The sequence below is a fragment of the Xiphophorus maculatus genome, chromosome 13 (genome assembly GCF_002775205.1).
Source record: "Xiphophorus maculatus strain JP 163 A chromosome 13, X_maculatus-5.0-male, whole genome shotgun sequence".
Taxonomy (NCBI): domain Eukaryota; kingdom Metazoa; phylum Chordata; class Actinopteri; order Cyprinodontiformes; family Poeciliidae; genus Xiphophorus; species Xiphophorus maculatus.
Genome location: NC_036455.1, coordinates 249,447 through 268,127, shown reverse-complemented (window position 1 = coordinate 268,127; position 18,681 = coordinate 249,447). Strand labels below are relative to the sequence as shown.

The following is an 18,681-nucleotide window of genomic DNA, read 5'->3' as shown; positions in this document are numbered from 1 at the left end:
TTCTTCAGCTGTGGCAGTAATCAGTGGAAAGAGGCACAGGCAGACACATTCCTCTGCAGTTTACATCTGAAGCAGCACTGAGGAGGATGGATTGTTCAGAGGAGCTTCAGTCTGTGTCCGAGGAGCCCTGCACTCAGCTGGAGCTGAAAAAGGGAATGTCCATTTTTATTGACGTAAGTGTCCATTTCATTCATTTTGTACAAAATAAACTCACACTCGTGGGATCAACGCTGCTTTTAATCTTTAACTTAAGTGTGAAACTTCAAAAAGGTGCACCCCAGTTTTTTTTTTCTTCTTGCTTGATGCATAAAGAAATGAGTTTTACTTACTGTTTGGACACACTTTACAATTGTTTATGATCTTTTAATGAATGCTTTCTGCTCAATCAAATCAACGGATTTGACTGGACTTACTCTTATTAGGCAACTGATTGAATGACTTCAAAAGGTTTAATTCCACCCACACATCAGGGTTCATAAATAAAAACATGGTGTAGATTGATATTTCCTCCTGCCATGGACTTATTGCTTTTTATTTGTTTTGTATTTTCAATTTGAACTTTGGAAAAAAAAATCATTAGCATTTTCAAACTGAGATGGTCAGATTTCACTTTGTTTTTATTCATATTTTTAGTGATTTTAAATATTTCAACATAATATTGTCTTTAGTATTTTTATGTATGCTTCTAAAATTATAATTATTATTGTTATTATTATTACGTAATTGCTATTATTTTTCTAAATAATAATAGCAATACAAATGATAAAATAGCACAATTAATCATAATAGCTGCATATTGTTCTAATAATATTTTTAAATATCTAATAACATTGAAAAATAATGTCCAAAGATATATTTCTTACTTTATAACTGTAGTAATAATAAGAAGAATGAAAACAAGTTTAATAATAATTAAATTTAATATGCTGATTAAGTCATGTAATTATTGAATTTTAAATCAAACCACTCAATACCTATCTAACTTTTAAACAGAAAAATATTTGCAGATTATTGTTATTGAATATACAGAGCACAGCCTCAAGATGAGGAATTAAATATTAAAAACGCATATGTATGCAGACAAGAGTGGGAAATCATCTCTTAGGAGCTTCCACGTCTTCGCCTCGTTCCTCCTGCCCTTCATCCACCACCTCATTATTCAGAACTCCTTCCTCTCATTCCTCCATGCTTTGATTCACCTGCAGTGTCTCCTGCAGAAACTTGTCGGCTTCCCTTGGTCTTATGAAGGAAAGTTGGATGCCGATGCAAATAGCTACAAGTTATTTTGGGTGCAAAGCAGCATTTCAGATGTGTCATGTAGAGTCAAACAGTGAAGAGGCTGGGAAAGAAACCAGGGCTTGCTTTCGGAGGGAATCTGGCAGGCAGATTTCAAACCTCAGCTTGAGCTGATCAGTTTGGCACAAACTCCGACAACAGCAGTCGTTTAATCCTGGAAGACAGGTTTTTGAAATGTTTTTACTTCTCTGCCGGTGTGTTTGTGGAGACGACCCACATATTGGAAAATAAAGTTTTTTTTCAGAGGAATTAAATGACTTGTACTTCCATTTATGGCTTCTTTTATTAAAAACATATTGAATGAAATCCAGCTACATCTAGATTTCATGTTTGAAATAAAACATGTTCAACATAACATAAGGTGAAGCAAACAGTGTCCCATATTATTCTTGATGACTTGTTTTTTCCATACAGATCAATACTTGGAGTCCTTGACTTTGTTAATATTTACTATAACTCTAAAAATATTCACACACTTTGAACTTTTTCTAAAATCTTTTTAGCATTGCATCCCCAAACTTCTGTGGGTCTTACTTGAATGTTACGTAGTAGACCGACCCAGGCTAGTGCATAACTAGGAAATATCCATGATTTATTTTCAAATGATAAATTGGAACAAAGTGCCGTGAGTTGTCCAAAGCTTGGGATGTTTTGTAACATAATCCTGCTTGAAATCTGTCCTCACTTTTATCCAGTCCTGTCCACTGGGCAGGACTTGTCTTCATCCTGCAATTTGTTCACCGATGTTCTCTAGTAAGCCTACAAGACTAGCACTGAATAGCTGGCTTAATTCAACTTATTATACCAATTAGGTGACTTCTCAGCTGCAAAAGATGCAATATTGGGCATTTTAGAAAGCATATGATGTAGTAAAATGCAAATTATTTTCATTCTTTTGATAAAAAAAAAGTTTCAGATATTCATAGCAGAAACTCTTGGCAAGATGTGTGCTTTTTCCCTTTTATTGAAAAACAACAAAATACAGATTTATGACTGCGGAAGCATCTAATTGAGTCTTTTTAGCTGAAAAATAGGTACAAGTGTTAAGCAACTGATCATATTTTTGCAGTGATTTTGATCATTATGCTAACTTCCAAACAGAACTCTGGTGGTATCTGACTGAGACACAGCCGCTGGGTTTTGATGAGAGAAAAGGAAATCAAAACACAACACATGTAGAGGCAGAAGACACACAGAATCAATCAATCAATCAATCAATCAATCAATCAATCAATCAATCAATCAATCAATCAACCAATCTGAAGTGTTTGTGTTGCAAGTAAAAATTCCTTTCACTACTGTCTAATAGCTTCAAGTTAAATTAGATGTGAATTAAAGGCGGGTACAGCTATTTTCAGCATGTGATTTGAGCAGTTTGAAGCTGATGTGGTCACTGCCAGCCTCTCTTTCATCTCCAGTGGACTCTGGGACAGCGCGATCAATAATTCAATGACATGCCACTTTTGCAAGTGTGATCAATGATCTCCACTCTCATGCACCCCAGCACACACATCCACTCTTAACTTTGATGAAGTGTCACCTTTTTTGACGTCCCACTTTTCCCCTCTCTCTGGCTTGCAGATTTTGCGAAGGGCCGATAAAAACGGTACGTATCCCGACAGCAAGCGCATGCATGCGGCTATACATCAAGTATTAATCCAATGCATTATTCTGATGTGCGAAGGAACAGACGCACTTTCTGAATGAAATTCCAATCATGACTGTCTGCTGATGCTGTTTCCATGGAAACAGGAAACTGACCCCGTCGCTGTTACGGTTCTGCTTTAGAGCACCAACAAAGAGAAAAAGCAGAAATTTTCCCAATTTGCAGAGACTTTTATCATGGTGGCCCTTAAGGCTAGCTGCCTGATTGTTAAAGGAAGAATTTCATTTAATTTGATCTGATATTTTATGTTTTACATGAATCATTAATGTAAGATACATAGCCTATCTAAAGGTACACATGGCTTCGTATGAAAATCATAAGGAGCAGAAAATAGATTCCTTATAAATGTTGGTAAATACCCCATTAAAATCCAAAAGATTTATAGCCTTGTTAAATGTCAATAAGATCTTCTGAAGGTTAGTAAATAAGAAGGGGTGTGTGTGTGTGTTAGTTCTAGTGCTAAAAAGGGAATCAACCTTTGATATGTTAATGTTGTTTCCTTTGTTAAAATAAATGTGACTCCCAAACTTAATGCTAGAACAAGTTTAAAAGATGTGGGACAGTCACATTTACCCCTGTGTTGCATCACCTCATCTTTTAACCATCAGTGGGACCAATTGCTGTTTTTCTTCTCTGTGTTTTGTTTCATCAACTGGATGAATATGTTGCTACAGGAGCTGTCTCTATAATTCTGCATTGATGGAGCCTTTTATAGATGTGCAAATGTTGCCCATGCTGTGTGGACTAATGCAGCCTGGTATCACTGGAGAGGCTGGCTTTTAGATGGCACATTGAAAATAAGTCAGATGCTCTCTCTTTCTTCGGCCTGCAGGCGCAGTATTCATCATTTCCAAAGAGAACTGAAGATTTTTATTTGTAAGACGAGAGGCCGAGTTTTTGCACTTCACCTCCATTAACCGCAAAGAGGCCCCATAGAGTTTGGATGAGCTCCTGGATCTTGTTTGAGCATTTGTTGCTTTTTCTTTCTAATTATTTGTCCTAAATCTTGTATGCATGAATAGATACCATTTTTAAACATTATGTGTGTGCGGTCATTGGAAAAATTAGAGTACTCTATGACAATCTGTGTGTTCCTCCAAAACATTTTTATATATGTACATTCATTGAATTAAAAAATACTTCATTAATCCCAACTGGAAGTTAAATATCAAATTATTTAAGGTTTTTCAGAGAAGATGGTGATGGCTGAGGGCAGGAAATATACATTTAAACAGCACTGGCAGATTCAAGTAAGATAAATAACCAATAATAATTGGTTATTTAAGGTCTTTTACGATTTTCTGCAAAATGATAAACACAAATATTATTACTGGTGAGGAATACATTGCGAGTCCTGAAGATTTTTGCAGCTTATGGGTCTTCTAAGAGATTTAAAGTGGTCTAAAAAGTGAATGTATTTAAATGTAAACTGCCAATATGGCCTTTGGGGTAAGTGTCATGGTTTGGGGAGGATTTGCTGCAGTAGGACAGGGTTGCTCAACATCTTAAAATCCACCATTAGTGTGTGTTTGAATAATATATGGGATGCTGTGCAAAACAAAAACCCACCAAGGGCTGGTAGAGAAATAAGACAAGGACAGTTCCAGGCAGAATAAAACTCTTGATGTCATTGAGATGCTTTGTCGTAACCGTAACCCAACATTTGTTGATAAATCACTTTCTTCTTCAAAGAAGAAATTCAAAGATAAGACATGTGAACATTTCTGTTGGGAGAATTGACTATTTTATGGGACATCCTGTTTTTTTCTTGTGACTATTGATTTTGCTCAGTTTTCAACTTTTGTCACAGAATCTGATTCTCTTACCAATCATGTTGGAAAACTGTAGTGTTGAAATATTCCACTTTTTTGTGTCCCTCTGGCTCATCTTTTAAACGTGTTGCTCATTTCAAAGTAAAAAGGATTCTTTGAGCATGTGTGAGTTGACTCTTTCCAGTGATTTTTCTTTTTGTTTTCAGCTTAAATTAATTTTCACATTAGCAAAAATAACTGTCAGGTCAAGCATTTCTTTTAGAAATGATTTGATTTCTCTTTTACGTTGATGGGCCACAGGTATGTCATAAAAAGCAACCCAGCTGGCATAGACTGTATGAATTTGATTAAATATTTATAAGGTTTTGTTTTGTTTTATCCTCAAGGACCATGTTTTATGTTGACAGTAATGTGCACATAAACAAGAAAGATAGATAGAGCGAAAGGTTGTTAAAGATCATTGAAAGGGAGGCATTTGTGGTTGAAAGATGAAAATCTGTCCACATGACGACATTTATTGAAATACAAATGTGCTTGAAAGGTTTTCAGGGTGGTTTAAAATAATTCATTTGAACTGAACATGTTATTTAAAAAAACCTAAAATTATTAACATATTTTTTCTGAGTTAAATACGAGCAGGAAACCTGGTCTGAGGGTGTGTTCAGGTAATTATAGGATAATTCTGGAAAAAAAAAAACTTTCAGAGATTTTAAAACAATTGAGAACTACTCAGAGCTTAGACGTGCTCTAACGCTATTTGTGTGTTTAGAATGGCCTAGTCAAAGATCAGACCTAAATCTGTTCAAGGATCTGTGACACATCTTGAAAAAATAATGTTATTTTAAATATTCTTTTCCAATGAGAGTAATAGGTATTTAGGAACGCAGAAAAATGTCTGTCTCCAATCGTTCAAAGAATAAAGTTTGGCCTTAATTTGACCCTAATTGCGGTGGAGGTTGGTTCTACAGAGTATTCAGGTCAGAATACTTCTGCCAGGAACTGTACTCCATAGACCATGCAAGGCTTTGAAACACTTTGTACAAAAGGGAAAAGAAATATCTACAATGGTCTGGGAATTTGTTTGAACCTCAGGGCCTCTGAAGCCATTCAAAAAGCAACTCTTTCTTTCAATTTCACATCCTAAGAAGGCAAAAAAAAAAAAAAGCCCAGCAATTGTTCACAGGGCATGACATATTCCCGTATCCATTAAATATCCATCCCACGCTGTAAAAGCTTTGAGGCCGTCCTGCATGTTTGTTTTTAGCGTTGCACAAAAAAAAACGGCACATGTGCCAAGACTTCCAAGCTTCGCTGTCTGAGCTCATCGACAGTGAGTCACTTTACGTTACATTTCTGTGCAAGTGGCTTTTCCTTGTGGTATCTATGGCAACGCAACACTCGTACTTAACGTCAGATCTGTGGCAGATCAGCAGTGAACAGTTAAAGATCACCCACCTTCGGTCCACACAGACGGGCAGACAGAGCCGGAGGCGAAATGTCTGCATTTTGATATTCAGGTTGTTCTCTGCGAACTTCTGTTTATCCTTTGCTCATAAATCTTTCATATTGCTTTATTCTTTTTCATAATTGCAGAGCCTCAGCGCATAAAAGTGACTGATTGTTGTGAGATTGCTATCACATTAGTTTAATGGAAAAAAATCATGACGACCCCACATAGACAAAATGTTATTTGTTGGAATAATAAAAACAAGAGCATCAATTTCTGTTCGGTTTGATTGCTCCTAAAGTGTCACAAAGGGGGATGGGGGGCTTGATGCATTTACTGCAACTCCTCGGCGTTATTTCATAGTTTGGCAAATCTCAACAAAGTCTGCAGGTGTTTTTTCAGAATTAAGCTAAAATTAGCTATTAAGATGTTTTTATGTGAAAGGAGAACATTGCTCCTGTTAATTATTATGACCACTACAAAAACCTTACCTAAATAAGATTTGTTCATGAATCCTAATTTTCATTTCCCCCCTCAGACGATGGGAAGCTGTCCTTCGATGAATTCAAATCCTACTTCTCTGATGGAGTCCTGACAGCCGAGGAACTGAAGGAGCTTTTCCACACGATTGATACTCATAACACAGAGTGAGTCGAGTAATTGCTTCATTTTGTTTTCAATTTGTCTAAGCACACAGGACAGATTTCAGATGTGAACAGACTGGGAAAATATGATATTTATGCAAAGAGACACGGACATGATCAAACTCTTATTTCTCTGATAACAGCGTTCTCAGAGTTCCTGGAACATTGACTCATTTCATAAGTTTATAGAAAACTGTGGCTTTGCTTAAACTTTATTCACACAGTTTTATTCTAAATCACCCAATTGGAAATGGGTTAACTGTCCTGACTCGATGTCCAAGTTCTTTTGCTTTTGCAAATTCACAAGAGAGAGATAGAAGTAAATCTGTGTGACCTTTCATTTTGTATTGATTTTCCATTTAAAGGCTTTAAGCACATGAAAGACTTCTCAACATGAAATGTTCTTTTTCCTGATCAATAGATTAAAAGGCAGGCGTTGTTAATGTGTGTTTGTAAGAAACTATGCTTATGAAATTGAAGCTAGGAAATACTAAAAACCTTCTGCTTTGTGATATTTTTGTAGATACAGTACATGGCTTTTCACTCCTTATAGAGCACACTAGAAAAGTAGCGAACAAGCTGTGAATTTTTAGAAATTATGCATAAAATACAAATATATTTTCTGTCAAGTAGCAGCTCTTCTAATATCATAGTGTGTAATTTTTATCTTACAGAGAGGTGAACAGTTTAGTTACAGCCCTGTAACAGTAAAGAAAACATCAGATGTTATTAGAAAATCTGTAAAGACTTTTGATTCTCCTTTATTGTGAGGACATACACAGTAAAGAAAATTTGTTCTGCTTGGGATTATAATCGCTGTCTGAACAGATTTTCTGCAGTAAGTTTTTATTGAACACAAAATGAGCAACTAGGTTAATAACGTTCAAAACCATAATTTATAAAGCAATATCCAAATGCATGGTCTGTATCTGTTGAGGTGCATTACGTAATTACTGAACTCTTTTAACAACAGCTGACTACGCATAGAAAGAAATGAACTTTTATCACATTTTATTTATAAAACCACCACAGCTGTGATTGCAGAGAAAAGTAATGCGGGTTTCTGGAATATGTGCATACTGGGTGATCAAATTCCACACGTATTTTAATTCATTTATTCTTTTTTTTAAGAGTAGATTTAAAATCATATGAAAAATTAGGAGTACTATTGAAATATTAAATAGCCTAATCACTCATTTGTTATCTTGTTGATCACTCTTTATCCAATTCCCCTTAGAAAAATAAATTAAAAACTGTGAATTTAAAAAAAAAGCTTTAGGTTCATCAGAGAGTGCAATGTTTTGAGACACAAGATGACCATAAAAAATCAGTGTAGTTATTTGGCAGTTTAACAAAATCAATAACTATTAAATATAAAATATATTTATGACCCAATTTCTTGCCCTTATTTCTGGATTTCATTTAAGACATATATTGTTATACATTATCTTCATTTTAGGTTGATGCAAAAGGAGATTCCAGTGATTTGTCCTCTTTTTGTGACACATTTATTTCCTACCGAGCAAAAAGCTTTATGTAGATTTCTCTGTGAGAATGTTAAAGCTAATTTTGGCCTCGTGTTGTTGGCTTGAATTTACTTGGATAGCTTTTGGGTTCATTTTCTATTTAGCTTAGACGGAAAATGACTCTGGGACAAAAACAAACATGGTGAAGAAATAAAAAGATGACCAAAACGACTGAAGACAAACACAAAAACAGACAATAATAAGATCTATCCCTTATCTACCACATGCCTAAGATTTTCCACATAGATAGATAAAGAATGTAAAAAAACTATCCTTCCAGATAAAATTTTACAAGTCAAAACTTTCAAGCTTGTAATCATTCCTTTAATTGAATAGAGAAGTTAACGATCTGAGTTTAGCACAATATTCTCAGTTTGAAGTTTTCTAACTGATTACCTTTAAAACCTTTTATGAATTTCTAAATTTGTTGGATAAAATAGTTCTTACATATAGTGACAGATATTCAGACACACCTTTGAATATCACACCTTAGTGTCACGAAAACATTAATATTTTGAGAATTTATCATTTTGGAGGAAAAGAAGGTCAGATTGATGTTTTTGTTCTAACTACAATTGATATCATTCACCTTCCAGACATCCTCTTTGTCACAGCTGAGTCTTTTTTTAAAATCCATGTTAAACTCAAGGTGAATGTGTCCCAATGTCTCTCAGTCAAAAGGCAGTGAAGTTGTTAGGAACCCATTTAGAGCTCTCGGATTGAGTCCTGTATTGATCTGAGAATGAGTCAGTGAGCTTTAGGTCCCCCTGACCAGGATCCTCGGTTTGGTGTGCAACACTCAAACATTACTCTATACGTCTGTTTTTAAATATATGCTAGGTTTCTTAGAAAACTGCCAATGAACATCTTGATATTTACTTTTTTATCTGCTGTTTTTGTCACTATGTTAGCGTTATATCATCCTTTAGTTTATTTAAAATGAAAAAAGGCCACATCAGAAAGAGCTTAATGGTCTGTTACGCAGTTTATTTTCTAACTCCCTCTGTTCTCAGCCAGCCTCCATGTCTCTAAGTGTTTTCTCTTGTTCAGACCAGCTCATCTCTGCAGCTTTTTCCCAGGTGAAAAACAGCTGAAGCTTCTGTTGAGCAGCGTTTAAGGCAACCTACATCTTCAGTTTTTGTCACTATAAGAAGGAAATGTTTTATAAATCTCAAAAGTATCTGAAAGGCTTATTCAATGACTAAAAGACAGATCGTGTCATTTTGCACTCGCCTATGGTTTTAGCTTCCTTTCTTTTTGGACTGTTGCTTTCAGATCTCGTAAAATTGAGAATTTATGCAAAAATATATTAAATATAATCTTGAAAGAGTTTCTTCCCTTCATGTTGTCTGCACATCATTTCTCATCATATCAGTTCGTCTAAAAAAAAGTTTATTAGATGGGAAATAATTGCCTTTGTTCCCCCTGTCATTGTGAAATCCTGCAGATTTTCATGGCATTTAAATCTTTTGTCGTCTTTTTACAGCAATGTGGACACGGATGAACTCTGTGGTAAGCTGAAGCTCTACTGTCACTTGACTCTCAGAGAAACATTCAAATGCTTTCCGACATTTTGGTCGCTGTGACCAAATCCCACTGGGCATCTGAATAAAACCCTTCCTGTCTGTATTTTCTGTTTTTCTCTTGGTCTGTAGAGTATTTCTCCCAGCACCTTGGTGAATATGAGAATGTTCTTGCAGCTTTGGAAGAACTGAATATGTCCATACTAAAAGCAATGGACAAAACAAAGAAGGTAGGCTAAAGGAAATAGTTCTAATTTCACAATTACACACACACCCAATAAAAATTGTTGCATCAGTTTTCAATATTCATTTATTTCTCTCCTGAATTTCTGGACATTTGATTTGTGTGGTTTTTAAAAAATATATATTTAATTTTTGTCAAGCTTTTGCTTTGTTTTGCATATGGCAAAACATTTGGTCATATGCAAATTGTATACCATAAAATTTGGTATAAAATTTTATACCAAAAAAATGGCATATGCATATACAGTTTTTAAGCAAATTTTATGGTGTAAAATTTGCTTATGACCAAACCGCAAAACCCCCAACTGCAAGGTTTTGCATTGAAAATTAATTTTTTAAAACACCACTACCGTATGTTTTATTTCCCTAGTGTTATAACATGTTTCCTCCATCTTTCCAAATATGTTTTATTAACGATTTTGCACAATAAGCGAGAAGCTATTCGATTAAATTTTTCATTTAATTGAATTGCTGTCAAATGTCTGATACTCCCGGTGACTTTAAGCGCTTACACTGTCTTTTGAAGGGTTTAAATTGATAATAATTATTGCATATTGTAGGCTGAAGTAAATACTGGCTTTCATTAAAAAAAAAACACTTTTAGGGCGTGCCGTGGTGGCGTAGTGGTTAGCGTGACCCATATTTGGAGGCCTTGAGCCCTTGACGCGGCCGTCGCGGGTTCGACTCCCGGACCCGACGATATTTGCCGCATGTCTTCCCCCCTCTCTCCTTCCCCGTTTCCTGTCAGCTCACTGTCATATAAAGGACACTAGAGCCCACAAAAGACCCCCTGGAGGGATAAAAAAAAAAAACACTTTTAAAAATATGCTGAATCTGTGCCTTGAGGAAGTCTTTGCACTCCTACAGATTTCTTCTGTTTTTGCTTGTTTTCCACCCTTAAAATTTTCTGATCATCAGACAAAGATGACCTGGAAAAATATAAGAAGTTCACACAACCTGACCTGATCAATAAAAAATAAAGAGATTAATTAAATACAAATGGGTTCTCAACAAGCAGCACATTATACCCTGATGTACTGAAATTCAAGCTTAGAAGAGAAAAACAGTTGCTGGTATCTATTCGTATCTTTTATGTCGCTTGTGGGGGTATTTTGGCCCACTCTTCTTTGCAAAATCATTTTTAATTCAGTGGCATTGGAGAGGTTTTAGGTAAAGATAGCCTGTTTAGGACCATGTCAGCACATCTCAATCCAGACTTTGACTAGGTCAATCTAAAACTTTCCAGCAGGTCTCAACATGCCTTTGTGTTACCCAACACTTCATTACCATCCTCTTCCCCGCTATTAGACAATCCAAAATTTTCTTTCTAATGATTTAAATTACCCTAAATAGACCAAAATGATTAAATTTTACTTTTAGATTTAGAAATCCTAAGGGTGTCTGTGTCTTTCAAGCAATGATTCATGTGGTGTGACAGAAAAACAAATGCTAAAAAGTCAAGCTAAATTTGAGTCATTTAGTAAAAAAGCAAAGAGATGCTTGATTTCTCTTACAGTGTCTTTTAGCTGCAAGTCAAGTCTATCTCAGCGTGTCGCCTAACTGACTCCCTCTGATCTCCCATTAGTCAAATTTCCATTACAGAGCCTAAAAAGACGCGGTATGGCTTTCTCATACTCATTAAACACCAGAACAAAATATTATGTACTAAACTTGCGGAGTAAATAAACATGAAATTTAATAGACTGCAACAGTGCTGGACAATAGATGTTGATCCTCTGGTGAAAAAACTGAGAAGAAAGATTGTAGATGGAAAAAGAGAGCAAGGAGATGAGTGAAAAGGTAGTGATGAGGGTGACACAGATTAAATATATGACAGATGAAGGGAGAAGAAGAAGGTAGAGCCTTGCGGCATTCCTTCTCAGATCTTTACCACCCCCGAAACTGAAAGATGTTAGATAAAAGATCTGGTTGGGAAAAAAAGGCTGGAAACACTTTATTTGAAGGGATGTGCATAAGACTGACATGTCACAGTCATAAACATGACATAACACGTGTCATAAACATGAAGAAGTCCTTGTGAATGTTCATGATTGTTGTCATGAAGTGTCATTCTGTAAATAATGACAGTTTTTCACAGAAACGTGCATTAAAAGTCCATTAAAAGTGTCAATTTTGCATTAAAATTGTAATTATTTACCAAAATAATGCAAAGTTGACCTTTTTATTGGACTTTTAATGCAACTTTTAGTACAACTTTGCATTAAAAGTGCCATTATTTACCGAATGACACTTCAAGACAACAGTCAAACATTCTTAAAGACTCCTTCTTGTTTATGACTGCTGTTATGTCAGTCTTATGCAAACACCTTCAAAGTGTTACCGATAGGCATTAAACAGATTATTTCCAAGGAAAACGCAGAAAAAATCCCAACATTAAACCTGGAGTGAAGAGGAAGGAGGTGAATGTGGAACATTTAAAAGCAGAAGAGAAGCAAATACAAATATTAGTGATTTTGAATACTTGTATTACCACCACAAACTTTTCTGTATTTAGTTTGAATTTATGTGACGGAACAACACAAATTACCGCACAATGTAGATGCATGAGTTTTATTGTTTTTACAAATAACCGTGTGAAGGGTGCCATTTGTGCTACGCTCCTCCTCAAGTTTTTACCACCAGTTTTACACATTCAGAAACTGAACCTTTTGCCAGCCAACTATGATACTACTTTGAATATCAACTCAAGCTCAGGTAGCTAATGAAAGGTGGGAAGGACTGAAGACAAATGTGAAACAGCAACAATTGAGACTTGAAACTATGATATTTCACATAAGCCTAATATAAAAATCTGTAGAGAATGACAATGAACACAAAGAAGAAATGGCAGAGGGATTTAACATGATTACAATAGAATCAGAATTGAAAAAGAACAAAAACACCAGAAAGTAGAAAAAAAGGTACAAAGTTATTGCATTTTTATTTGTATAAAGTTGGAACATAACTGACAAGTCACAGGAAGAAACGAAAAATAATTTGGTGTAACGTAAATGCACCACAACAAAAGAAGAAATGTGTAATAAAAGAAAAATGCTTGAAGAATAAGAAAAAAGGAAAAGAAAGGGGACAAATAGAGCCTCACCCAAAAACAAGAATCAATGAAAAAAAGAACAAGAACAAACTCACTTCTAATGTATTTTATTTTTTGTTGGGCATTTCTTCATCCAAACAAACCAAAACTCACAACAATGAGTCTCTGAGATGTGATTTATAAAACAGGTTTCAAAACAGGAGAGAGATAACAGTCATTAAAGTTTAGATTTTTTTTGAAGCAATTTCTTTGCCTCACTCTGATCTGTTAAAAGAAATCTCCCTCAGGAAGAACAGGACTCGTTCTTCACAAACTTCTTCACAGTTTGTTCACTGACTCAGAATGGAAATTTGACCTCACTTGAAAACAAATTACCCTGCACAGTCTGGACAGAACCGGCAGTGGCAAAAATCTAAATTGCAACACGGGGTTTCAACTGGCTGATGTCTTCACATGCCTTTAGACTTCCAGAAACATCTTCATTAGAAAAATATGATGCCAATGTAGAAGGAAAATGATAAAAAAATAAATAAAAAAAAATGCTTGATCTGTTAAATTTCCCTGAGTATGCTTGAGTAACAGATGAGCCAGGAGGAGAACAGATGCCGTGTTAGTCACTGACTGAATCTCGGTCATCTCTGTTAAGCCGTATATGTGTTTGAGTGGGCGGTCTCTGGCTGTGGATGTGTGTGAGGGGGCCGCTTGCATGTGAGTCGCTTCATAACGCATCTTGGGTCTTTTTGTGCGCTGATAATGTGCATGCACATGCCATTGTATTTGCATGTGTGATGCATTTACATACACACACACACACACTCTACTGCTGAAACATGAATGTGGATCTAATAAATACGACACGTATCTCATCAGAGATGCCATATGGATTTTACTTGGGCCAAATATCAGTTCCAAAACAATAATTTCACCATAATGTGAAAAAGTGTGTGGAGGCAGCTAATGCAGTAATTTATTTGTAAAATACATGCAGTTATGGGTAGTTAAACTGATATTACTAACATTGTATATATAGAGGGGTTAATAAATGAATACTGTATTGACAGAATCTTTTTATATTTATGCAGGGTTATTTGTGCATTTCCACAACTCCGACCTTTATGGAAGAGTGGAAAGGAATAAAACCTTGAGAGGTGGAGACACAGCAAACATGTGGAGTGAAAATGTGTTGGACTAGCCAATGTCAATATCAATTATAATTTGACGGGCAAAAATAGAATAGGACAGATTTTTTTTGACACTGTCAATGAAAATAATGGACAAGACAAAAAGTTGGGAAGCTTACATCAGTATAATTATGAGTTAGGATGGTCCAGTCAAAGTCCAGATCTATAGATCAAATTAAGTTTAAGAATTGTGGCGATCCAGTTTGACTGAGCTTGAGCTATTTTGCTAAAAATAGGTAAAGGAAAGTATTTACAAATGAATATCACTTTTTAAAAACATTTACGAATGAAGAAAAGATGTGAAGATTTGAGTTGATGCTCTAAAAGTTTTTAACAAAGATTTGTATTTTATTTTTTACTATTTTACTAAGGAGGATAAAAGATGTTGTACACACGTTCTGGCATTTTTGGCTCTGTGGGGTACTTGGAGGAAAGTACAACAATATGCAGAGAGCTAAAAGTCATTGCCTTCACCAAAGCTCTCGTTTGACCTTTTGTGCAGCAGTCAATTAAGCATGGAGGGGAGGCAAAAAGGAATAAAAATCAGGCAGACGAGAAGCTGCTAAATGACTGTGGATCTGTGGAACGTACACACATTGCTAAGACTGCAAGAGGCTGACCTTTACCAATCTGTCAGAACTTATTCTCACCATCTCAAAGCGCATTTATGTCCAAATGTGTATTGCTTAAAAAATATTCCCCATAAACAAAAAGAAATATTAAAGATGTGACCGACTATGTCTTACAACCAGCAGACTCTTGTTTTGTACACTCATGTATGAGCTATTTGATTTAAAATGCACATTTTGTTCGTCAAGAGTACAAACAGCCGCTGAGCTCAAAACTGAGGGAGCAGCTGCAGAATGTGCGCCGCAAACTCGACAGAGCCAAGCATCTCTCACTCCTCTTTGATTAGAGTCTGAACAACAGACAGCCCTCCTGCTTTGTTCCTGCCACAGCTGATGACATGTCCACAATGTCAGAGGTATATTTTCCCCTCTCAATCAGTTTATCCAACAAACACAACCTGGCATAAATAAAATCTCTCACAGAAAACGACAAGATGCCAGTAACTCCATCCTACATGCAACGTGACTATCAAGCGTAACAGAAATATGGACGTGTCATCTTTGTTTTGCTTTGCAAACTCGTCTTGGGCAAATTAGAAAAATATGACGCGTTTGAAGGAGTCATCAAGTCACGATCTTTGCCGGACTATTATGACAGCATCTGTTATTAAAATCACCCGCAGATCCTTCACTCTTAATCTGACGGCCACAAGATTATAGTCCAGTTTGGATTCCCGTTGAGTCCCAAATAAACACTCCTTCTGTACTTTATTGTACGGATTTGGTAAGTAAATGTGGGCTAAGTGACAGAGGGGAGCAGAAACTAACAAAAGTCAGGTACCAGATTAAAGGGAACACTAACAAAAATCATGAAACAATTACCCATAAAACCTGACATTTCCTAGTCATCCTCCTTTTCATATTTTCTCCTCTCAAGCAGCACTGTTGCATAATCTCTCCTGAGCAATCTTCTAGGCACATTTTAATTAGCAGAGGAGGTTTGAACGTTTCGTGACTCTGGAGTGGCATGTGAAACCTGTCACAGCTCCCCCTTTGTTGTTCCACCCACTCAAACTTGTCCTCCCCCTTTTCCTCACCTTGATTGACAGGATTATCAGGAGTCCACCCACCTGGAGCAGTTTGTGACCCGCTTCTTGCTGAAGGAGACGACCAATCAGCTTCACTCGCTTCAAAGCTCGCTTGAGTGCGCCATGGAAACAACAGCCGAGCAGACCCGCCAGGAGAAGTGAGTGCGAATCCCTCTGGTCCTCCACACCAACAAACACACGCCGTCTCAGAAGCGTGAGCGAAATGCACACCGAAACCCATAATTACACGCTCCTGCTTGTCTGCATGTTCTGTTTGTCCTAATTTACATCCTTCATATTAGACACAAAAGATGCATTTGCACAGAATGCCTGTGCCGAGTTCCCAATCAGAACACCTGCTCTTCCTTGTACAACTCATGTGACTCATCGTTCGTTTAATAAGTAAATCTTCTTCTTCTGGGGACAGACGAATTTCAACTAATTAAAGAGAGCTTGTTAAGATCTAAGGAAAGGGACTCAGGAAGAACGTGATGACATGAAGATGATTATCATAATGACAGGGGAAGGTAGATCAAAGTGACAGAGGAGCACAGAGCCTATTTTATGTTATTGCATTTTTCAAAATTGACCATATAAATTTAAGATAAAGTATCATGTTTTGGACAATTTACATACAATTTAAATTTAATTTAATCACATGCAGTGTATGACTGTTCACAATAATTTAATATAACATAAATTCTTTTGAATTAACAGACAGCAGGATTTTTCTGCTCAGGACAAGTGAGAACAGTAGACCCGGTCTTTTCTGTCCACTTTCCCATAAAAGATAAACTTGAACTAGTTCAAATGACTTGCGTTATTTGGACAGGATCAGATAACACTGGGTCACAAAAGTATACTCGTTGGAAGTTGTCTGTGTTTTTCAACTGAATTAGGACTATTTTGCACCGCTGAATAAAAAATGACATGCATTTTTCTCAACAAGGTCAAGTTCTTATTTAGAGAAATCTAATCTGCGGACTAAATTGCTGACATTTTTGTGACGTTATCAGTTCATTTCCGATAATATTTCTCCTCCAAGAAATGGCTTTAGGAGAAAAAAAATTGTTTTCCAACAGAGCGTCTTAAACAAATGATACAAACTTGGATTTCTGTAAATTGAGTAAAAACACTGATAAGGGTAAGTACATGTAAATTGAACGTTACGTCTTCAGGGCATGAACTTCCGTTTCTTTGAATGCCTTGTATGGTCAGCAGCAGCAGCAGGGGTATCTCCATCATGACTGCATCCCAAACTAATATGTAGCTTAGGTCAGAAAGTTGACCTGATTGAGCAAAACCAATGTGATTCAGCACATCGAAATTACCCTGAACAGCTGAAAAAAAATGTTTGGCTGTTGACCAGTGTGATTATAATCTTCATAAAATCATAAAAGCGTCAGACTGCTGGGTGTTAATTATCTCCCAGTGGTTGTATGAGTTCAGCCCTGGTCAGGCGGTGTTCCTCAGACCGTTCTGCTGCTCGTTCTTGATCAGTCTGGGTCTGAATTCAGAGCTCCAACATGCCTCCGGTGTGCTCAGGTCATTAGCGCTGGCGATGACTCACCCAGAGCACACATGCACAGATTGCTCGCATGGATTGCATGTGTGCAGACGGACATGCAGGTGAGTCCTCCCTGCAGGTATTGTCTGTGTTTATTTGAGGCTCGGTACATTTATATGACAGCTAATGACGCACATTTTTCACCTGTCAGTGTCTTGCCCGCCAACGTGGACTGGGGAAAAACTTTATATAACTACTGCTAATAGGTTACTAAGCTTGTTATGAAGTGTTTTCTGAAATTCTGTTAAGCAAGAGAGTCCAGTTCATTATCTCTTTATTTGTGAATGAGGTTGCTGAGATGGAATAGCTATTTATTTTAAAAAATAGATTCAACATAACATTTTGTTTCTTCTAAACCGGAGCACTTTGATGGGAAAATATGATAATCATTTCTAATAAAATGAATTGCATTTCCAGGTGTTCATCTGTAAGAATAGTAGCAACAATTAAAGCTGTAACAAAGATGTTTTGGATATAATAAAACTGGAAACTTTTTAAACGATAAAAATCAGACACATTTGGATTTCTCTGAAACTATCTTGCGGTTTTGGAAAGACGACATAAATTTGCCGTCATTGCTTCTTTCTTGTCCTGTTCATCATTATCACCATGTTTACAGCCAAGGATGCAGATAAACATGTTCCTACTTAGCTGATAGACATTTTCAGTGTCCTTTCTTCTCTCCTCCCTTCTTATAAATCTTTCCATTTCTATTTTATGTCATTTCAAAGTGGCTGTCCCTCACTCCCTGAGCTGCCTCTTCTCTGTCAGTGTTCTTGCTGCTTGAGAAATCCCCCTGAGTCTGAATGTAATCACTGCGCTCCTGCAAACATCAGGAGTTGTTACTGCGATGGCTTTTAAAGTTCCTTTGTGCTTGTGAAAAGGCTGTGTTATTTGCACAGATCGTCTTTTTAGTCTCATGCATACTTATAATGGTTTTTCAAAGAATGCTGCATGTAATTAGAAACTCACTTCTCTAAATAATGTGCCACCTTAAACACAGGTGGTCATCTTTACCTTGTCTCTTATTTTTCTGACCTCACGCTTTGCTCTCCAGCTTTAAAACTCCTCTTTTATTCCTTAAAGTTGACAGTTTTGCCAATTAAA

The 18,681-nt window shown here is 36.4% G+C and overlaps 1 protein-coding gene across 1 annotated transcript in view; it reads left to right on the top strand.

Moving 5' to 3' along the window:
* necab1 (N-terminal EF-hand calcium binding protein 1) overlaps positions 1 to 18,681 on the top strand; it is a 33,056-nt gene continuing 14,375 nt past the window's right edge. The window contains exons 1-6 of the mRNA XM_005797365.2: positions 1 to 173; positions 2,878 to 2,902; positions 6,720 to 6,828; positions 9,838 to 9,863; positions 10,007 to 10,104; positions 16,029 to 16,165. Of these exons, the coding sequence (XP_005797422.1) occupies positions 87 to 173; positions 2,878 to 2,902; positions 6,720 to 6,828; positions 9,838 to 9,863; positions 10,007 to 10,104; positions 16,029 to 16,165 (482 nt within the window). The 5' untranslated portion in view covers positions 1 to 86. The remainder of the gene's footprint in view (positions 174 to 2,877; positions 2,903 to 6,719; positions 6,829 to 9,837; positions 9,864 to 10,006; positions 10,105 to 16,028; positions 16,166 to 18,681) is intronic.